Below are 23,778 nucleotides of genomic sequence, written 5' to 3'. Positions count from 1 at the left end.
AAGTAAAGTGATTTATGTTTGATTTTTTATTTCTAAAGTAAGTAATAAAATTCAGTATAAAATTTTAATCTAATACAAAAACTATTTAAAGTTGTTTGAATTCTATCAATTTTTCTATGTAAAACTAAACATGTGAATATTTATCTAATATCATGATATTTTAACATGATTTTGAATTATCTGTAACATTTTGGTTTTGCTTCACTTTTGCTAAAATCAATTCAAATTTTCACATTATAAGTGAAGCAATAATACATAGCTTTCACTTTGTCACACTTTTTAATGCATGTTTTATGGTTTGAACATGAAACCAAACACACATTTAACATTTATTGGGTTATTGTATATCAATGGCATCCGAGCACCTTTGAATGAAAAGCTAAACTAGTGAAGTTGATTCAGCTCACTCTACCTAAGATTCAATTTTTTGTTTTTCTGATGAAAGATTGTCTAGTGGCATATACTCTCTCTTATTATATCTCATAACAAAACTGTCTATATAAATCTACTAAAACTAAAGATTAGTGCAAATATGAGTGGCACCTAACAGTCTTCATGCACAGTCCAATCCATGACCATTTCATTACTTATTTTCGTATATCCGAAGTAAACTACGGATTGGACAATCTGTATTTATACAGCAATCCATAATACACTTGGATACATCAAAACAAGTATGAGATGCTTTAAATAATTACCCCACATGACATATCTAACGGGAGCATTACTAGTAACTAGTAAGTAGTAACAGGGTGCGTTTTTTGAAGTTTCAACACACAAATTTTAAAGGCGGGAAACGGTCCTACCAAAAGCTATGATGAATATCGGAAGAAAGCACTGCGCGGTTAGAGCAAACAAGACAAAATCAAAGGCTAAAGGACAAATTCAAAACCACATGACGATATTACCCTCTTACCAATACTATAGTATAACTTAATTCAAATACACACATTATTTGGGCATCATTTTGGACTATAATTGAGTAATCATTGTGTGTACGATTTTGTTTTTATTAATACATTGAACTGATCCACCCAAAAAAGTTTAAGTTTTTTGTTTAGAAAAAAAAAGTAATTAACAAGTTAAAAAGTACATTACAATTGAAAATGATAAAAAATTACACTGGGATAACAATTACTATTTTTCTTCTGCAGTCCGATCAAACAGCCTCCTTTTTTTTTGGGTGTTTATCTACGTTTTATTTACATCATTGTGAGCTTGTTTATTAAGTGTGCGGTGTTGTAGTTAATATATTCTTTTTTAAAAAAAAATAAAGGTTGTACTGATTAATAATAATTCTAATTCTAAGGAGTTAATCAAGGAAAACATGACAGAATCTGCATTCTGTAAAAATTTTGTGTCCGAAAGTTTTTCCTATCTTTTAGACTCGGGTAATATCTTCATTTAAACTTTTCCAAGAAAAAAAAAACTAAATAATCAGAATATTTTCCTTTTTTCAAAATGTTTTATTAAATTTTGACTAAATAGAAAAATTCTTTTGTATCATATTTATTCGCTTCTATTCACCAAAAAAATTATTCGCTTCATATGGAAAAAAATTGTTGTATTAATGATCACCTGTTAAAATTAGAGTTTGATTCAGAAGTTCGATCATATCATGGTAAACTTATGATTAAATAACAAATTGATATATTCAAAAAGAATTTAACTCTTTCAATAATTAACATGATAGGCCAAATGATGCAATGATATGTTATTGTATGCTATTAAATCAAATGTTATCTTTAAATAATTATATTTTTGTAATATTGATTAAGATTTTATATCCGTTAATTTTTTTAAGGAAAGATTTTATATCCGTTATAGAATATTAGTCACTAAGGTTTTTGTATAAAGATTAACAAAAATTATCAAATTCTTTCAATTACAAAAAGTGATTACATCTGACTAAATTAATTTATCATTTTATTAATGTGTTTTTCTATTTCAACTTTGCAAAAATACTACCAAGAAATAATAATAATAATAACAATAATAAAATAAAGAGCTGTTCTATTTGTTAAGAAAAACTTTTTTTTGTAAATATTTGTAACATAAACACACGAATTGCACGAAAAGTGAAATAAACGATTGTGATTTTTTTAAAGTAAATCCTGATTAAAAATATTGAAAACAACAAAGACAAAATTTGATACAAATAACCAATAGTGTGATTTTGACGAAAGACACAATCGCAACATATAGCATTTTTTGTGAAATAAATATGACCTCATTTTTGAAAAAAAAATCACCAAAATAACCGATAGAAAAATAAAATAAAAAAGAAATAAATTAAGTTTTTTATGAACCAATTCAAATTTATCTTCTTATTTTTAATAAATATTTATAGACAAATAATTAATTTATTCAAGTTGGGCTTTAAAACAAGCTTAGGTGGGATAAACATTGGTTTTAATTTAAAAAAAAAGTGATATTAGTACATTTTTTAATATATTTTTTTTTGTTGTTGACTAAAAATTATTAAATTATGAGTGAAAATTATTAAATAAATTTATAAATTTCTAATAATTTTTCTCAGTAACCAAATAATAGTAATACAAATATTAAAGAATGCTTTGGTAATTGGTAGGATTTTGCTGGTCAAAGCTCTTAATTATATATTTATATGCTGGTCAAAGCTCTTTTATTATGGTTAGTTACCGGTAATAATATGCAAAAAGTCATGAAATCAAGGGCAATTTCGGAAGCATAGATTGAATCGTGTGGGGCCCACAGTGAGGGAGAGCGGCGGAATTTGAAAGAACATATTTTTGAATATTGGTCTCATACTCTCACTGCTTCTTCTTAAGATCTCTTTCTGCATTCCTTCACTCAACAGCTGCGCAATCTCTGCATCTTCTTCACGCTAAGGTGAGTTTTTTTGTTTTGTCCAATTTTCAACCTTTTCCCTCTCCACTAGTTTAATTATCATCATTTTCCTTCTTTCTTGGACTAACTGAATTTACACGTTTTCTTTTCAAGGAAAAAACAAAAAACTGAGCTTACCCTTCTCTTGAATGTTTGAATGTCCCAAAAGATTCTGTTTTTATGTTTAATGGTTGATAATGGTGGAAGATTTAGTGTTAGGGGAAGGATTCAATAGGGTTTCATGCTAGTGCCTTTTTCACCCTTTTTTTTATTTTAGAAAAGTTGTGAACTTTTAATTTGTCTTATTGCAATGTCCTTGAAATGTTTGCACTAGGTGTTTATATATATATATATATATATATATATATATTTACTTCATTTTCATTATTGCTTATAGTGGTGTGTGCTTGGTTGTAGTTCAAAAAATGGGTAGGAGTCTAAGCCCTTTGGTGAGGCAAGAGCTGGCAAATCTTGAGAAAGATGAAGATAGCCGCAAATCCGCCATGAAGGCGTTGAAATCTTATGTGAAAGATTTGGATTTAGAGGCCATTCCTTTCTTTCTCGCAAAAGTTTCTGAGAGCAAAGAAAATTGTTCAGGGGAGTTCACAATTTCAATCTTTGAAGTTCTTGCTAGGGTTCACGGTGTCAAAATTGTTCCTTTGATAGACAACATCATGAGAACCATAGTAAAGACTTTGGCTTCAAGTGCAGGGTCCTTCCCTCTCCAACAGGCTTGCTCAAAGGTGGTTCCTGCAGTTGCAAGATATGGAATTGACCCCTCAACCCCAGAAGACAAAAGGAGGCACATAATTTGGTCCCTTTGCACGCCTCTTTCCAATTCTCTCTCGAGTTCTCAGGAGAGCCTTACTTCGGGTGCTGCCCTTTGCTTGAAGGCTCTGGTGGATTCTGATAATTGGAGGTTTGCTTCAGATGAATTGGTCAATCGGGTTTGCCAGAATGTTGCTGCGGCATTAGATGGAAAGTCTGGTCAAACCAACTCCCATCTTGGTCTGGTTATGTCGTTGGCCAGGCGCAATGCGTTGATCATTGAAGCGTATGCAAGGTTGCTCATACAATCTGGAATAAGAATACTGAATGCTGGCCTTGTGGAGGGGAATTCTCAGAAAAGGCTTTCATCAATTCAGATGATCAACTACTTGATGAGAAGTTTGGACTCCAGAAGCATATTCTCAGAGATTGAATTGATAATTGAGGAGATGGACAAGTGCCAATCTGATAAAATGGCATTTGTGCAAGGTGCAGCACTTGAGGCTTTGCAAACTGCCAAGAGAATTGCAAGTGATAAAAAGCCAAGATATGCAAAAAGTCCGGCTTCAGTGACAGGATCAAATTTTAGTAGGAGAGAGGAAGACTATATGGAGGGAGAGAATACTTCTTCTGGTGATGGAGAACATACTCCTTCTTCTCTTACACCTGAATCGCGGACATTTGACTTTTTCCCTGGATATGAATATGTTGATTCTCCTATTTCAAGCAACTTTGGACGAAGAAGTGTGACTAGGAAGCTTTGGAGTAATGAAAATGGAGGAGTTGATGTGTCTCTAAAGGATGGTTTGTTTTCACAAATAGGAAAAGAAAGTGCTTTGTTAGAGCATTCATTGATTCCAGAGTTTTCTGATGGAGAGGGAGACTATACAGAGGAGTTTGCTGGTTTCATGGGCAGAAATACCAGCCATGGAGTGTCCAAAAGTACCACCACAAGTCCACTAGTAAGTTTCTCCTTTTGTCATATTTCTATTGTTTGTACATTGGAGACATTTCCTATAGTCATTTTGTACCCTGGTTTTCATATCCAACCTTGTCAACATTAAATGGTTGAATGTTGCATTCTTTTTTCCCATATTAGAGAAAAGTTAACAGGACAGAACATACCAATTACCAATAGAACCATGGAGTATGAGTCCTTTTCTTTCATCCCAAATTCATCTTATTTCTAGTCTTGACCTCCTGGACTCATTTTTTTCTACTGCAAATTGTAGAATCGGGAAAATTCTAACAGAAGCAACTTTTCTTAGAGTTGGTTAACATTTGGAATAGTTTGACTTATCATCCATTTATTTATTGAGAAATGGTTAACTTTTTTATACCCTCAAAAGTGTTTATGAATGTAATGTTTGCAATGTTTCTTTATTGAGAATAATATTTATTTTTATGCATCATTCTCCTAAATAGAGTCTTCGAATGCATAGATCTTTATGCAAACTTGTTTTTAGCATGCTTTAATAAAAGCTGTCTATTTTAGTGCAGTATTTCAATGCTGCAATGTTTCTGGTTTAATCACTTGTTTACTCATGGAGTTCACACATTGTGTTTTTGCTCTTGTTAATCACAGAGGTCACGCACTCAGGCAACTGTTGACAGCATAAAAATCTTTGAGACCCCTAGGAAGCTCATCCACTCTCTTCAAGATTCAAGTGATCTGTCTTTGGGTTGCTCTAAGAAGGAGCAGAATGGAAGGTATAGGAGTCTATCCTCAGACGACAACATGGAGTGGAGTCCATCTTGTAAGTATAACCAAAACGGTTTCTCAGATGACATGAACAAGTGTGATAGCGAAGTAATCGAAGGTTGTGCTGAGGTTGAGTTTCAAGGTGGCTCAGAGTCAGTCTCATCAACAAATGACAACAACATTCTTGTAGATGTCGAAAAGCAGATGCATACCAAAGTGGTTCCTGAAAATAGAAATGCCAAGACTAAATACAAATTGGTTTGTGGTCTTTCATGCGTTCTACTTGCAGTGGCTACTCCATTGCTTTGGATCAATAATCAAGATGAAGGCCATTATCTTGTCCCAACATAAATTGTAGATCCTGAAAATTAAGAGCACTTTTAGGTACGCTAATGTGAAAGTAGTTGTTAATTCCAACAGTGTTGGAAAATTTAGTATAGCAGGTGTATTTAGTAATGTTCTGTTCCATTGAGCATCTTCAATGTGCATTTTGTTTTCCTGTAAACAATTTGAGAACTTGTTTTATTGAATTTTACTTTCTAGTAAAGTGGAAACACAATTGAATCTTTGGGTTATGTTCAGTTAAAATTGAAGCTGGTGATGCACATATGAAGACTAGATGTGATGAATATATTTTGATTTTTTATTATAGCATTGGTGGATTCTATGTTTTTAGAAGTTTTACCTCATCTTGTCTATGATTTGTAACGAGCATTGAAACTTAAGACTCTTGATGCACGAAGGCTCACTGCACCCTTACAATCTTTATAACACGTAAATCGTGCACTTCAGTAGAACGGTGCAACAGCATAAGTTGAGTTTATCTTACATATTCTTTGAGCATCTACAATCCAATATCTCTGTTTAGGTTCTTAATTGGGTCCTACATGTACATATTACCTATTTTTACTCTTTACAATACAACCACTATACACTCATTTTTCTGTTTCTTTTAACCAAAAAAAAAACTAACATGTCCTACCATTTTAAATTTGAGAACCGGTGCTAAAAGGAGAAACTCAACACCATACCCATACCGTCGCATTCCTGATACCAGTTTGGAACCAATTCCCTTGCCTCAAATACTATGCGAGATCTGCCGATAAAGTTGGTCTTATAGCATGTTTAGGGTTGGCCGTGAGGTGAGCTAAAATTAATTATGAAACCATAATGAATGTGAAGTAACATATAGTTTGTTTTGAAAAAATCATGATGTCACCGTGATTTTGAGGTAGCCAATTTTAAAGAGTATCTAAACATGTTATCAGTGAATTAAATAAGATTAAATGCAAGTTACTGAATGAACAAATAAATATATAATACATATAATATATTGTTTTAGCTGGTATAAATTTGATATTTGAAATATTTAATCTTAAAATATTCTTTTTAATTGGAGTAACAAAAATAACAAATTAAAGGATTAATGGAACAATTTTCATAATATCTGTGATCTTTGTACATAATTAACATTAGTTTGTTTGGCCGAGCATTAGTAAAGTTGATTTTGGTTAAAGTAAATTTTAAAGGCGTGATTCACGTTAAAATGTTTTTATTAGAAATTAAAGAGAAAAATAGTTATATACTGACCATGTAAAAAGTTTTATAGTCATTTGATCACTATTCACCATAATAAGTTTATTAATTATCAAAATAATTATCTTAAAGTAATTTAAATGATAGTCTATAATTAAATAATGTTATAAAATTATTTTACATTGTCAGCACATAAACATTAAATTCAATATTAAATTAGAAATGAAATTCAGTATAATTTTTTTATCAAACATAAAAGTTATTTTAACTTGAAATCAATTTCAAAACCAATTTTGAACTCTTCTCAAAAGTAAAACATATTAAAAATTATCTAAAATTAATTATCTACTTGGAATCAATTCTCTAACCGAAAAATCAAACATGTTCATAATGTCCAAGATTTATCAGAATGGTTCACACTTCACAGCATCGGAAGCATCAAGTTTGAGAGAGCGTTATTATCAGTGCACTCCATGTGTGAAAACTGAATTTCTTTAAACAGTAGAGCAAAGTAAAATGACATAATAAGGATTTCACTGGCCTCGGTTTTAAGCTAATATGCCTTAGGGAGGTGTTGCCAGCGTTATTATTTGTTGGAAGCGTAGTAATTTAGAGCCACAAAAATCCGGAATAGATAGCAAATTCATTCTTGTTCTTCTTACTCAAATAATAGGTTTTATCTCATATCAAGCATAAAATGTAAAATACAGTATGAGAAGTATTTTTCATCCTTAAGGCACCAAAATGTAGTTTAGGAATCCATTGAAATGAAAAATATGCAAGCATTATGTAACCTCTTTTATTGATATAGTATTTGACTATTGGACATAAATCAAATTAACAAAATATACATAGTTTTAGGGAAGAACAATACAAATCCTGCTCCAAGAAAAAAAACTAAAAAAAAAAATCAAAATGGAGAAGAAGCAGGAGGGAAGAAAGAAAGAAAGAAGGGAAAGATTTTTTATGTTTAGCGTGGTTTTTCATCTTTACTGAGCAGCTAATAGTCATATTATAGCTTTCACATCTTAGACGCGATTTCTTACTTCTCAATGAATTCTTGAACAAGCTAATCATGTCAAATTATCATGCTCAATAACTTGTGCACCTCTCCATTCTTCCCCAGGATTAACAGTCACAGGCACCAGTATTGAAGCAGGGCCAGTGCAGATGAAGTAGTCCTTTCCATATTTCTCTGACAAGGAACCAGGGCTTGATAAATAAATATCCTCAAAACCCATTCTTATCACCCTGAAGCATAGCCCACGTCCCTGAAAATCCAACAGGAACTATTCAGTAAAAGCTTTCACTAAATTTTGTGCATGAACAAAATTCTCGGATAGTATATGTTTTTGTCTCTTAAAAATACTTTAAAATGTTAGTTTTAGTTCCTATATAAATATAAGAGTTTAATGATATTCACCATAAGTGCCGTTTTATAGTGTCAATTATTTTGAAATCATTGTTGGTTGACGTTCGAGGTACAGACTTATTATCATACATAATAATTAGTAATTAAATATTAGTGTAAAACATTTTTATAATATCAGTGCATCACCTATTTTCTCTAAATTTAATAAGTTTTTAGTTCTTACATTTTAACATAACCAAGTATTTTCAACATATTCCGGTGGCAGAAAGCTCCTCCTCGTGCAAAAGTATGAGAAAAGGTTATTATATACAGTCTTATGTGTTTCTAGATTCGAACGCATGACCAACTAGTCACCAAGCACAACTTTGCTCGCCCTCAAATGCAAGGACTAAACTATTAAATTTTTATAACTACTAAACTTGAATTTCAAAATACTTTTAGGTACTGAAAACATATTTTACCTAACAAAATTTGGATGTTTGGTAAGAGGGTAAACTTTGTTGATCATTCTAACCTGGTCAATGGTTTCATACTTGGAAGGAGGGGTGTTATAGAATGCCTTTAATCTTTCTTTTGGAGGTGCAGCATAAACTCTACTCATCTTATTCTCAAGGAGGGTAATAGACAAAGCCTGCTGACCCCACGTGCCAGGCTTGGCTTCAGTCTCATTACCAAAGGAAAGCCATCTAGGAGGCTCAGATATGGTAGCTTCTGATGGAGTCAAGATTTGAAAGGGAGAAGAAAGAGGAGCATGTGGAATATATGAGCAGCTTCTGAGGCCTTTAATTGCTGTCCCACGTCTGTTCTTGAATCTAAAATGGCTTAGAATAGCATTGGTTAGAGTGGCAGGCTTGGGGCCAATGTTCTTGGCTACAACTGCTGTGGCCATACTCACAGGATAGAGGGTCACTATGTAAGTGATGTCAAAGAATCTACTAGTGCAGCTCAATTCAACCTGCAAGATAGAGGATAGAAGAAGCATTGAAGCAAGCAACAAAAGCAAATTCAAAGTTTCAGTGCTTCACAGTACAAAAGAAGACTAATGTTATTATGTTTGGATAAGAATTGAGAACATGCTTTTGAATTGGTGAATATTTGGATGCCAAACACAATTCAAAAGCATGTTCTCAATTCTTATCCAAACATAATAACATTAGTCTTCTTTTCAAGCATATTTGGATGCCAATGTTTGATTTAAAGTTACAAAAGTAAAAATACTTTTGAACTCTGAACTAATATCCGAACATAAACTAACTATGCCAATGTTTGATTTAAAGTTACAAAAGTACTTTTGCAAATTTCAATGTAAAATTGTATGTTCCAATGCATGAATTGAGGGGGGGGGGGGGATGTTATTTCTAAAGTAAAAGTACTTTTGAGCTCTCCTAACTTCAATCCAAACATGCACGTTGTGGTAAATGGTAAGGTGAGTGATAGATAAATCAGAATCACATAAGCAAAATGGTATATCAAAGGTACCTGGAGAGCATCTATGGAATCAGAGTCAACATCATTTACAGTCCACTCTAAAGTGGAAGGTAGTAACCCTTTGGCTCCAGGTTGCAGCACTTCATTCATGACCAAACCAACACCACCTTTGGCCTTGTAAGGGCCAGTTTCAGTTGCAGGAATTGTGTAAAGAACCTCCTGAAATCCATCATCTTTCCAATTAACTTTTGGTTTGTATGATGTCACATGAGCATCAGGTATCCTCAGCCTCAAGGAGCTGCCATTTCTCACTGTTAAGTCAACTATGGGAGTGTTATCAGACTCCAAGAACTTGATGCCTTTTCTGCCAAATTTCTCATTGAGTGTCTCAGCTGTGGGAAGAGTGGTTGTTGTTGTTGTAGTGGTGTTAGCTGCTGAAGAGGCCTTTATTAAGTTTAACTTGGGAAGAGATAAGGAAAGAAAAGAAGCCATGGAGAAGTTGAAATAAAGCTATAGCACATTTAACAGGTTCCACACAGAATAGTGATGAGCATGCTGTTGCTAAGGTTCACCCTTAACTGAACACAACACAACTATTGTCTTTGGATAAAAAAAGCGCTTTTTGTTGGCTTTTTGCTTACTCTAAAACGGGGATTTATGTTGCCAAGTAAAAGCTTGAAAGGGTCAATCCAATGATTTCTAAACGGACAACAAATGCAACTCAGCAGTGCCACAAGTCTCCCTTGTTATCCATTTTGGCTTTAGTGTATTTTTCTTTCCTTTTTTTTTATTTGGCTACTGTCGGGGAAAGTTTCAAGTAATTAAATTAAAAAAATACGATATACATTATCGGTGTGTAAAATAATTTTACATATCATATAATCATAAATCATAATATATAATAAAAAAATTATTGATTTTTATGATAACTACAAAAGTTATATGAACAATAATTTTTTTATTAATTAACGGAATAAAAGTTTTTATATTAATAATACATAATATTTTTTGAGTTGTTAATTAAGTCCAGCACATTAGAAACCAAAAAAAAGGGTACATGGATGTTGGTGGCATCACATGAATTTACTCTCCCCCCAAACCCACCTCTTTACCTTCAGATTTAAAATAAAAAGAAAATAAGTCTTACATCACCAGGAGTCTTGGATAATGATGCAGAAATATGGTGCAACTATGAGCTAAAAAAGGATCAAAGTATGAGAGAGGATATCACAGTTTTAGTATCAAAATTCAACTTCTCAAGAGATTAGTACAAAATTTAAAATGAAAAAATCACTTAAAAAGGTATCCTTTCGAAATTAATTAAGATTTAATAGGAAAATTATAAATACTATTATATTTTGTTTTTATTCTTTTTAATAAAGATAGTATATCTTTATCATATTTATAGCATTAACTTACGAATATATTAATTAGTAATATTAGAATTTTTCTTTTCTTTTCTTATATATTCATATCGAAGACCTTTGAAGGAGAAGATTATTATTGAATGAAAATTTGAGATTTTTCTCAACCTCGTTAAAACTCTTGTTTCTTTTCCATCACGTATGCCACATCACATAATCATTAGCAGTATGAACACCTTTATTTTAAAGAGAAATTTATTATTTTCCAGCTCAAGAAAAAACGATAATCATTATTTTCCGATCTCTCGTCCAATGTAAAGCAAGGCTTTTTTATGTGCAACTGCTGTATAGGAATCATGATACATAATTTGACGTGAGGAATTAAATTGAAAAAATAAATCTCTATCTGAACTGCAGAACTAGATTTATAGCAACAGATGTTATTGTACTTCAATTTCGGAGTAGATATGCCATCAGCTAAGTAGTAAACCGAAACAGTTCAGGGAGAAAGTAGGCTGTTTAAAAGGAAATTTGTGAGAGAAAAATCCTATTGAATTTGTGATCAAGATTTACATAAATTCATGTGTCATGCTTAACTAACTGAATTAGATTCCCTTCCCTTGATGATAAAATCCTATTGATTCGTCAACATTTTAGTTTTTAAAAAACACTTAAAAAGACCTCAATTACTACAATAACACAATATATTTTGATTAAAACTTCCTTTGGCCCACCATGAAACTTATGACTACTAAAAACAATCACATTTTATTGAACGAGACCAAAGAAAAACGCTAAAATTAGATGCTCCACTCCAAACCAAGACCAAGATCACATAACAGATAATTTGAAACTGAAAAACACCACCACTCACTACATGACTAAAGCAATAGGGAATAAACAAACAAAAACAAAAATCAGCCAATGACTATCATTGCTTTAACAGCTCTTAGAAGCATCTTCAAGTGCTGTAGTCGATCCATTCCCTTCTAACAGCCCTTCTGCATTCATTCTTCCATCTGCTGCATTTGCAGTAGCAGATTCATTGATCAAGGTTGCATCAAGAGACTTCGGAAATGTAACCGTCCCAAATGTGAAATCACTGGGCTTGCTGATCTGTTTTGAACAAAGTATCAATAAATAGATGGTGTGATCCTCAATTTAGCTGGCATGTAAAAGGAGGAAATTGACAAAAGAAAGGACTGAAAATTTTATAGAAACATGTAAAGTGTGAGAACTTGTACCACAAGATGTAAAAGGCATTAGATTACCTGTTTTGGTAACTGCTGTTCCTTAGACTTTTTCTCCTGAGTCACCTTTTCACGATCCTCGTAGAACCCAAAATCATCCAAGATGCATGTTTGGCTTGAATGCTCCTTGAATATTTTGACAAGTTGAACACCCTTCTCAAACTTAACCTGCACAAGGATGGACATATAATAGCATTTAGCAATGAATAGGTGAAGTTAATGTGGTATCATGAAAAAAGGCCCTAAGGAAATACCTCCTGAGTATCCCTACTATTTGTTACAGGTTTGTTTTCATTGTTTTCAAGCGTTATGTGCCTCAACACGCTATTTGGGATATCCTTGATGACATGCCACTTCACAGAAAAGCAACCAGTCCACCTGTCCTGCTGCCAATAATCTACGGTTTTACCAAAATCAACAGGACCCAACATCTCGGCTAAACCAACAAATTGCCCACTAGTGTTGACCTGTAGCAAAAAACGAATGACAAGAAACAAGCATGTTAGAGAAACCAAGAAAATCTAAGAATTTACCAATTAAATGCTGCCTATGACACTGACCGAAAATAACAAAAATATGGGACAGCCACCGGGCTTCTCCTTGGCTTCCTGATATGCCGAATCCAGCTTTTTGTTGCCGTTAGGGGTGCTTGCCCAAGCGCTGTATTTTATGCTTTTATGAATATCATCCTCACTATAGGATTTGATGACAAAAAACTTGGCATCAGAATAATTCTCAGCCAAATCTTTCCCATTGTACTGTTCCTTGTCGGGAACCAAAGGAACTTCTTTGTTGTCACTCTTCACTGAAAGGTTCTGTCCCTTGTGTAATAATGTGACAGGTCCAAGACTTTTGATGTTTTTATTATCAGAACTCTTGGCAGCTCTGGGTCCCTTATTTAGCTCGCTGAAACCATCCATACTTTTTTTAAAATGGTTAAGACCGCAGCCATACCCTGCACCATTATGTTTGCTATCGAAAGAGCCCATTCTAGATCCATACGCAGCAGATCCGAAATGAGAATTAGGCCTGAATGTGTTTCCATATTGGCTGTACATCCTGTTGCTCGGATACATCCCGTTCATGAATCCAGAAACCAGGTCAAGTCCAGAAGGATGTCTGGAACCACTCATGTTCTGCAATTAAGAAATCATATTTAAGTTGAATTTTGAATTGATTCTAGAAGTTTAAGCCACAATATTGAACAGATAGAGGTCTACTGCATCTGCTGCAAGACAAGCAGCATTTACAGGAGAGATTACAATAAGACATCACTGATATTCCGAAACAATTAAAACTTGTATCACAACAGCAACACTAATGACAAAAATAATATAAATAGCAAGTTGATTGATGAACATATAATTAATTTTTAGAACACTTTCAATTAAGAAAATACAAAATACAGGCTTAGGTTAAAGGTTTTATCGTGTTAAGAGGAAAAAAAAACTCAAATAATTCAAGTTCACTTTTTCTGCATGGAAAATTGCAATCAGGAAAAGGGATGACCATTCCAACATACTGAGTATTGGGGAAGTGGCTGAGGAAGTCTTTGATTTCTTTGAGATGAAAAATCTTTGACAGGCACTACTGATGAAGATAATCCAACCTTGGCTCCATATTTGGCCTGTCCGTCAGATACTAAGGACGCATCCGAAGGGACTGGCAGTTGTGTACCATGGGTGCTTCTTGGACCCTGATATCCTGACAAAGGAGCATAAGCTGGCAAGCTAGCCCCTTGATAAGAATCATTTGTATTCAAAGATGTGTGCTGTGAACTAGTTAAAAATGGATTTAACCCATTTTTATCAGTGAAATTACTATTGCCCACGTTAACATTGTTTCCTTTATTCATAGCATTTGTTGAAGAAACACAATCAGCAACATCAACAGTAGTTGATATTTCTCCTTCTGGAAGACTGATTTTGTTGGTAGTAAATGACACATCAGCAGAAGCTGGAGATTTGTAATAAGAACATGGATACTGGTACTGTTGCAGCCCGTACTGCTGACCATCCTGTTGAATCATCGGAGAAGAGGAATTGGGAGATGCATATGTTCCATATGGTGCATAACCATAACCTTGATGGTACATATAAGAGCAGTTATCCCCATAAACACCCTGTCATTAGATCCAACAAATAAAATCTTCATTAGATACTTATAGGCTTCCCCTTTTTTCTGAAATCTATATATTATCATATAAAAATGATAAGAAACAGATCATAACACAGAAGGATAAAAACAATAAAATAAAAAATAACAAGACACAAGATGACACTTCTGAGAAAGATGGAAGAAGGATGCAATTGCATGCTCATCAAACTACAAATTTAACAATTGATATTCAATGACAGGATAAAAAGACACAATCATCACAAGTCTGGAAACTAGAGAACAAGGTTCTTACTTGAGCCATCCCTCCATCAAGGTTCATATATCTGGAATAAGCATTCCAATCACCTTGCCCATCATAACCTGAAAAAACACTTAACACCATGTCATTTCCCCAAAAATGAATAATACAGGTCATTCAAATATTTATCGGAAAATCTTTGCACCCATATGGTGTAATCAATCAACATATCTATCCTCAGGAGCCATAGTAGCTTACCTTACCTCCATAATAATACGCAGAAGGGTATCCATTTGGAACAAAGCATGAATTTGGATTGAATGGCTTGGCCCTCCCTTTAGCTGCACCACTGGAAAAAGTGGGTCCATTCTGCACACAAATAGAATAAAATAATCAGTCAACTTAGCACAACAAAGTTATAAGATTGGCTAGGTGGTTGAAGGGAGACGAGGAGGAAGAGGTTGTGGCCTGTGGGTTTGAATCCCTTTCCCTAACAAAAACTAACACCTAACAACTAACATAGGCCGATAAAAAATAAAAACTTAGCACAACGCCAACTACTCTAATGCTTTAGATAGCTCACTAACCAAGAAAAAAAAAGTGAAGCAATGAAATTGAAATGGAAAGCAGTTAAGTACCTTCTTCGCAGGCTCAGCAACTCCAATGGGTTTGGACTCAGAGTCCAGGGTCAAATTCTGCAATAAATCTGCAGTTTCTACATAGTATGGTAAAGGAAAACAATTTACCTCTAATCTAACATCATAATTCACAAACACAAGAGATTTAAAAAAAACACTTCAGATAAACAGCAAAACAGAACAAAACAAAAAACAAGAAAATTTGAGCAACTAAACATTATTATACACCACAATAAAATTCTCTCAGAAAAATTATGACTCTTAACATACACCTACTAGATTATTTTTTTTTTTTGTTTTTTACAGCATACTAAAAACCCTAGAGTGTGTATAAGTGTTCACAAAAAGAATAAATAAAAAAGAGGATTTTTTACTTCAAAGCAATAATTGACCACCATGTTTCAGTAATGACCTAAACATCTAAAAACCAATGAATGGTGCATAACAGTGATTACAGAGAGAACCCATAGGAAACCCTTATGAGTGAATTACACACGAGATGTAAAAAGAAAACCCACATGTAAAAAAACATAGAATCTAGATAGCCCAGAGAATTGAAGAAAAAAAGATTGAAACTTTAGGTAATGGGAACCACAGAAACGAAAAAACAAAAAAAGGGTTTTGACGAGAAAAGGATACTGTCAGAAGAAGGAGCAACAGCTGCCATGATCGAAATCAGAGAGAGAAAGGGTCGCCGCCAACTCCGTGTTCTTTGGGTTTGAGACACAGAAAGAGAGAAGAGGGAGATTTAAGAAGAACCTATGTAACTATTTATATTAGTAATTACCAAAAAAAAAAGTTGCTTACTTTGAGCATCAGAATCTTCTAAGGGGATTTCTTAAATTACTTTTTATCGTCCGCATGTATTTTTATAAAATATGGCTGTAAATAAAAATATGTAGAAAATAGTAATTATAAAGTATAATCCAGTTATTGTCATTGTACTTAACTAATTCAAAATATCACAAATTTACTTTTCTAATTTTAATGTATTTTTCTCACAAATAAAATTTAAAAAAATTATAAGCTATATCATTTGGATTTTATATTTATCATACTTTTCAGTGCCATTCATTTTTGTTTTTTTTACAATAATATCAATAAAGTTTGAATCTATAATTTTATATAAATTACTCGTATGGCTTTGATAAGGAAGAAGTCTTTGATTTCTTGAGAATCGTAGACAAAAAACTTGATTTCCATATTTGATATTTGTTTTTTAAAAAATAAGCACTCACAAGAAAGTATGTTTCATAAGAATGATTTTACTCAGGTTTGTAACTTTTTTACCAGAAGGTGAGGGAAAAAAGTTTTATTTTGTCCGAGAATCATAATTCCTCAAAATTATAAATTCTTAGAGTTATGATTTCTAAAATCTATTTGGTTGATGATATTTTTATTGCAATTAAAAAGATATTTAACTCGAAAAAATTAGATTTCATCTCCCTCATGGAAAAGCTTTTACCAAAAACTAGCTAATTTTTTTTCCCAAAAAACCTTCTTTCATAGGAATGTTATTTTCTAAAATAGGTACTAAACATGAGAAACTAAATTTCTCAATCTAAAATTTTTAGGAAACTAAAAAAAAAATCGCCTATCAAATATTCATTTAACATTCTTGACTATGAGAAAGTTTTAATTGTATGAAAAGAGTAAATTATATCTACAAAATATCCTCACCATGTCATATACCGTGCCATCTATAAAGCTTTAAAATAATTTAAGAGAAATTGTAATGCGTTACCATGACTTATATATAGATGTTGATGGCAACAAAGTTTAATATGCAACAAGTACATCAGAATTATGAACCTAAACATGTACAGGAAAATATTACAATTAGTGGATATTCATTTAATATATTTTTTCCAAGCACGGTGGAGTGATAAAACGGGTCAACTCATCCCACCTTGTAAAAAATAGATTGGACTGTACCACCTCACAAAGAAAAGTGGATTGAGAATTTACGTTCATGTCCTATATGCTTGAGTTGAGCTACCAAACACAAAAATTAAAATAATAAATACACTTTATTAATTTTATTTTTTATAAATATTAAATAATAAATACTTACTAAAAATTTGAATGTATTACATTAAATTTTAAATAATAATTTGTTTAGACAAAAAATACAATAAAAATTAATAATAAACATATAAAGTATCAATAAAATATTAAATTTATTTTTAAAAAATGGATTGGTGGGTCAATTTGTCTCATTTTTTTCTCAATCCATTTTTTTAGCATGGGCCAAATTAAAGTAGATTGACAATTTGTAAACATCAATTCAGCCCACCAAAAATAAGTGAGTTGGCAGGTTGAACCCACTTTATCTCTCCTAACCATTTGGCTGTTATACTCAGCCTAAAAATCTTCTCCCCCTCAACTACACTCTTTGGGAAAACAAAAACATTTCTTTATACCTTAATATATACATCCAACAATTAGGCATATTGACCATTTCTTACTTACTCTTTTGATCTCAAATTTATAATTTAAATTTGGAAACACAAAATAGGTGTAGATGACAAGTTTTGAAATAAGGTAATCTCGTAAGGTTTAGATGACGAGTGTCATCATCGGTTCGTAATAATTTGATTCAATTTTAAATTAAATTTAAATATTAATATATTTATTTGTCATTAAAATCAGACATATCTTTCGTAATTCAAACTTTAATAACTGTATTTTTTTAATACTTTAAACTGATTTATATATATATATATATATATATTTAAAAATATGTTTATAAATTTAATATTAATATTAATTTTGTTATGATTAAATTTACAAGGAGAAAATTTTGAATATATTTTCAAATATAAATTTTTATTAATTACTTTTTTGATAAAAAAAAGTTTTGAATATATCTATTAATAACAAAAATTATTTATTTGAAAATTTATTATAATTAATTAATGAAAAGTGGATTATTATTACTGAATTTGCCTGTTATTACTGCATTGATCTTATATACAACCTATGGCTCCCTACCTCATACCACGACTTCTCATTATGCACCTTATACGGTTTCCCCTTCCTCGCCCCCCACCTCATAGTTGCAACTGTCACAATTTGAGATGTTATGCTCTATGCAAGCTCAAGGATGTGACCCAATTTTCCCGGATGATAACCTTGTGCAACATTACAGACATTCCATCAAACACCTTATGAACATTTTGATCCATGCAAATGATTCCCAATGCTTGAAGGTATTGTGCTACCATATGACCACTGCCCATGCCAGAACCAGCACCGTGACCACGAGTTTTTGGGGGTGAAATTGGACGGTAGAGATTGCATGAGACGCCGGTTTCGGGGACGATGAGGAAGCTCCACGAAGATTAACAGGTTGCTTGGAGCATCCATGAGGGATTTGCTAAGCAGAGAGAAACAAACAAATACGCTGATTTGGGGATTTCCAGGTTGCTTTTGAATGGGAGTAGGAGCGTAGGAGATGTGTTTCAGGGTCTTAGTTTTAGGTAGTTACATGGCAGGTTAACAAGTTAGTCACCTCAGGATTTAAGGCCTCAAGATTAAAATTAAATCAATGGGTAAAAATTGCTGTAACTTTTTTAAAGTTATACCAACTAATTTTATCCTTCATCTCTTTATATGTTATATTCAAAATTCAAGCATGAGCCTAACATGCATTTAATATATCCTATTATAGTTTTATTATCGACGGATTGTTTAACTTAATTTTTTTTTTATCATTTTCAATGTTTTTAGTTCTAACTTGAAATTCAATAGTTTTCAAGTAAATTATCAGTAATTAAAAATAACAATATAAATTATTCATCATAAATCTAAAATATGTATTTATATCACCAGGTATGTAAATCAAATAGTGTGAGTTTATTCCAACTTTAGAGGTTTTGGATTAATTAGAATCTTAAAATTGTCTTTAGTGTGGATACATGTGATTTGGGGAAAAAAAGTTATTTATTATAATTTTTTTGGTATTCTATTTATTATAATTTTAATTATAGTGTAATTTATGTATTTGGAAGTATTTATTTATTATAAATTTTATTTGTATAAAATAAATATTTATTTTATGTAATACACATAAAAAATAACCGGTATCAAGTGATTCAAAACTTGCAAACACGTGAATTGCACCAATGTTAAATGGGTTTGATCCAGTTACCAAAATCTAACTAACTATTTTTAAATTCTTATACCAATGTGTCTAGCTCAATTTGTTAAGCATGAGTTGTTGTACATTATGTAAAAAAATACTAAAAAATCCAATATTAAGGTAATATTAGTTTTTCATTCAAAATTGTGTTGCTTAAGAAAATTCCTAGCAACTAATAAACTAATGACAAACAATAACAAGACTATCGCTTAACCTTTTTTTTGTGTTAACTACCACTCAACCTTATTTTATACAAGTGCCTAGTAGTAGTTATAATGACATATAAAAGAAGCCACATAAAAGCATATATTTTTAGTAAAAAATTAAAGGCGTTTAATTCAGTTATTTAGTAAGATGAATGAATTGTTGTATTTTTATACTTGTTTTTTATTCTAGTTATTACAAAAAAAAAAGTAGAAATCATATACACACTAGTGAAAGAGAATAACAATCCATCTATTGATAAAAAAAATCGTTTGAACTTTTAAATATGAAGTTTGAGAGTGTTTTTTTTTAGCTTAGATTTAAGATTTGATGCATCTATCTTTAACGAAAAACAATATCTCTTAAACATAATCATTATAATGTTTTGTTATATTTTAAATGTTTGGCAATTTTTTTTGAAAAACCATCATAAATAGAAAAAGGGAAGTCAATTGAAACACAACCTAGGTCTTACAAAAATTGTTTTGCTTTGTGAATCCCTACACCATAGCACCCGGCCCATACTTAGTCCATTACTATTTCTAGATCCCATACGTGTCAAACAAATAGAAGCATGGCGTTGGGCTGTCACAATTTGTCTGTCCTTAAATAATTTATTTTCAACTTAATCACGTTAGATATTAGATATAGTTGTACACTTGTACGTCTTTTACATTTTTAGTTTATTGCCATTTACACCGTTTAGAAGAACTATATGTGAACAATTACTATACTATCGTAATCATAATGTATAATTGTACACGCACCATTTATTTCTTTTTCTCTTGTGCTTGAAAGGTGCATATATACATGAAGAGACGTATTAAGTTTCTCCTTTGGTTTAGACAGTTTGCTTAACAAATCAAAGTCAACCTCTTTTGATTTGATAGTCCTAATCTTAGTCCATGGCCAAAAAGGAAAAGTGATTATTAATGTCAGGCTGGGTTTTATAATTCTACGATAGTATCTGACGAAAAATTCTTTTATGATAATGTTTTAGGATGTTCACACATTTTTAAAAAGTTGTTTTCGTTCAGTATGTGTCAATAATATTCATACAATGTGGTGTGGGGTACGTTAGATGTTTTTGGAATTCCCCTAGTTTTCCTTTTAAACATGATGGGTTTTTTTGTTTTGAAATTGTGGGATAGTTGTATATAAGAATTTGAATTTCAAATTTGTGTTATATTTATATTTTAAACTGTTTTATTAAATGCTCTGTAAAAAGAACTATTTTATTAAACGCAATATATTAAAAAAATCAATGTTTAAAAACACAAATATTCCTCGCAATTAAGGATGGAGTAAGGAGTAAGGAGTTTTACTTTGAGGGTCAATGACTAATTTACTTTAACTTTGACTGGGCCAAATAAAATTAATGACAACTAATTAGTAGGTTGAATCCACAACTCTTTCATCTTAAATAATTGCATATATAATTTACTGTTTACAAATTTAAAATTGTATAAGTCAATGAATAATTATATATATAAATTTAATTAGAAGATATTGATAATGTAAAATAAAATTCTAAAAAAATTAAAAAACTGTTATGTGTAGTAAGTCAATTAATTTCTGTAATAATTGTTTCAAAAGTAATATCTTTATTAATTTCTAATTCATTGACCATATGTTAATATTTAAGCTGATATTATATAAAAATTTAGCTATAAATATATTTTGAATGAAAATAAATTCTTAATTTCTTTGAATTATATAATAATAAAATAAATAAAATATATTTAAAGATAATAATTTTAAAGATAATATTACTAGTATATCTAACTCTTTGACCAAATAATCATATTTAGGGTGCTAATATATCAGAATTCAACTCTAAATATATTAACAATCAAATATTTTCTATTAATCCCTTTGAATGTTATAATAATATAATTTATTTAGGGATAATTTTTTAAAAAATTAATATCTATATTGATTTCAAATTTATTGACCATATAATAATATTTAGACTGGTAATATATCAAAACTCAACTCTAAATATATTATGAATTAAATATTTCCTTTTATTTTTTTTTGAATGCATATAATAATAATAATAATAAATAATAAACTATATTTAAGTCTAATAGTTTTAAAAGTAATATATATAAATTTCTAAGCCCTTTACCATATAATAATATATCAAAATTCAACACTAAATATATTATGAATAAAATATTTTGTTTTAATCTTTTTGAATGGGTATAGTAATAAAATAAGACAATGTATTTATTGATAATTGTTTTAAAAGTAGTATACATATTGAATTTCTAATTCATTGACCACATACTCATGTTTAGGCTGAAAATTTATCAAAATTCAACCCTGAATATGTTATGAATTAAATATTTTATTTTAATTTCTTTGAATGTATATAATAATGAAATAATAAAAATGTATTTAAAGGTTTAGTAAGGATTTTTATCTTAAGTCAATGACTATTTTTTCCTTTCATGTGTGGGTTGTTATAAATTTGGTATTTGAGACAATGGCTAATTTACTTTAATTTTGACCATACCAAATGAAATTAATTTTATTCTATTTTATTGACAAAATATATGTTAGATTGTAAAGAGATAAGTATCTCTTTTACCATCCTAAAAAACATATATATTTTAACCAGGTAAATAGGAATTATATTCAAAGTAATTAATGATTAGATTAAAAAGATGAGGAACAATTAAAATAAAGTATCATACTAATTACTTTTTTTTCTTTTTTATGTTTTTTTTTTGCTTGAGTGTATCATACTAATTACTGAATATAACAAATTTAGTATTCTATAAAAAACTGTTTTTTTTAGAGAGTGTAAAATAATATTCAAAAAGAAATGTAATTAATAACCGTAGCCTTTATTGCGTGAGTGAATGTAAATATTAGGTTAAAATGTAATATTCTTCTTCTTATTTTTTAAAATTTGTGATTTGAGTTTTTTTTAATTGAGATATTTTATTTATTAATTTTTTAAAAATATCATTTTTAATTCTTCTATTTTTCAATTAAACATTTTGTCTCTATTTTTTTAAAATTTACAATTGTAATTCCTCTTTATCAATTTCATACTTGATTATGTGTTTTTTTAATTATCTTTTTAATAAATTAAGCTTATTAACAATTAAATAATTTTAAAAAATATTGTCATATGAATAATAAATAGATTTGTGTTAGTTAAAGCTTAAAAATACATAAATTAATGTTTGAAATTATTCATAAGAACTCAAATTACAAATTAAAAAAAAATAAGAGATTAAATGTATCAATTAAAAAAAAATAAAAAAATAAAAGTGTAAATTTTTTAAATGTAAAGATAAAATGTCTTAATAAAAAATAAAAAAAACTAAAATTACATGTTTTAAAAAATAAAAGGATGAAAAATTAATTTAAACCTAAATATTATTACCCAAACGGTTTTTAAATTTTGTAAAACAAAATCCACGAAAACAGGTACCGTATAAAATTTAATAACAAAACGTACAAAATGAAAACAATTCTCACAAAATCTACCCCCCTAACTTTCCTTTTTATTTCATACTTTTGAACAAATTATTACTAATTGACTAAAGTTCAAAAACACAAGCAACATTAATTCACATCCTACAAATTTAATTACATCCAATTTATGATATTTACTCCTTCCATCCCAAAATAATTAGCATACTTTATATAAATCAGACAAAAACATTAAACAAATAAAAAAATAATCATTTTATAAAATTAATTTTATATTATCATTAATTTATTTACATATTTTATAATTTATTATTAATATTATAAAAGATATAAATAAAAAAATAATAAATGTTACAATTAAAAATTTAAGTATAATAATATTGTCAATTACCCAATCAGCTATCGTAACTACAATTCCAAGAAAAGTCAAATGAAAAAACAAGGAAAATCATTGACACCCTTTGTTTTTTTGTTTTTTTTTTCAAAGTAAAAAAATTAATAAAAAGTTCAAGTTAGATGGAGGATAAATAAATAAACAAAGAAAGATTACTATGAAAAATAAACAAAAAATATGTTTTTTTTACTGGAAATAAAAAAAAATTAGAAAAAAAAAAAATATAATATCCTTTTGGTTATTACGAAGCCACAGTTGCATGGTGCATATAGATAAACAGTGTCTCTCTCACACACACACA

General features: G+C 30.4%; 3 protein-coding genes across 3 annotated transcripts; 1 reads left to right on the top strand and 2 right to left on the bottom strand.

Annotated features, from left to right (window-relative positions):
- The first annotated feature begins 2,752 nt into the window (after positions 1-2,752).
- Positions 2,753-5,906, top strand: LOC100782340 (protein SINE1). The gene is made up of 3 exons (XM_003548423.4): positions 2,753-2,871; positions 3,286-4,598; positions 5,222-5,906. Exons 2-3 carry the CDS (start codon positions 3,294-3,296, stop codon positions 5,687-5,689), a joined length of 1,773 nt encoding a protein of 590 aa, XP_003548471.1. The 5' UTR covers positions 2,753-2,871; positions 3,286-3,293; the 3' UTR covers positions 5,690-5,906.
- Positions 5,907-7,659: 1,753 nt separating this feature from the next.
- On the bottom strand, positions 7,660-10,471 carry LOC100805680 (photosynthetic NDH subunit of subcomplex B 2, chloroplastic). Its single transcript, XM_003548705.5, has 3 exons — positions 9,726-10,471; positions 8,761-9,201; positions 7,660-8,145 (listed from the first exon to the last, which is right to left on the bottom strand). The coding sequence occupies exons 1-3, from the start codon at positions 10,164-10,166 to the stop codon at positions 7,948-7,950; spliced, it is 1,080 nt and encodes a 359-aa protein (XP_003548753.1). The 5' UTR covers positions 10,167-10,471; the 3' UTR covers positions 7,660-7,947.
- A 1,316-nt stretch (positions 10,472-11,787) lies between these two features.
- LOC100803547 (YTH domain-containing protein ECT4) lies at positions 11,788-16,091 on the bottom strand. Its single transcript, XM_003548703.4, has 9 exons — positions 15,922-16,091; positions 15,283-15,359; positions 14,908-15,013; positions 14,699-14,766; positions 13,811-14,410; positions 12,849-13,424; positions 12,543-12,755; positions 12,310-12,456; positions 11,788-12,154 (listed from the first exon to the last, which is right to left on the bottom strand). The coding sequence occupies exons 1-9, from the start codon at positions 15,947-15,949 to the stop codon at positions 11,978-11,980; spliced, it is 1,992 nt and encodes a 663-aa protein (XP_003548751.1). The 5' UTR covers positions 15,950-16,091; the 3' UTR covers positions 11,788-11,977.
- Positions 16,092-23,778: the final 7,687 nt, after the last annotated feature.

The sequence above is a fragment of the Glycine max genome, chromosome 16 (genome assembly GCF_000004515.6).
Source record: "Glycine max cultivar Williams 82 chromosome 16, Glycine_max_v4.0, whole genome shotgun sequence".
In the NCBI taxonomy this organism is placed as follows: Eukaryota; Viridiplantae; Streptophyta; class Magnoliopsida; order Fabales; family Fabaceae; genus Glycine; species Glycine max.
This window is presented reverse-complemented; position numbering and strand designations above follow the sequence as displayed.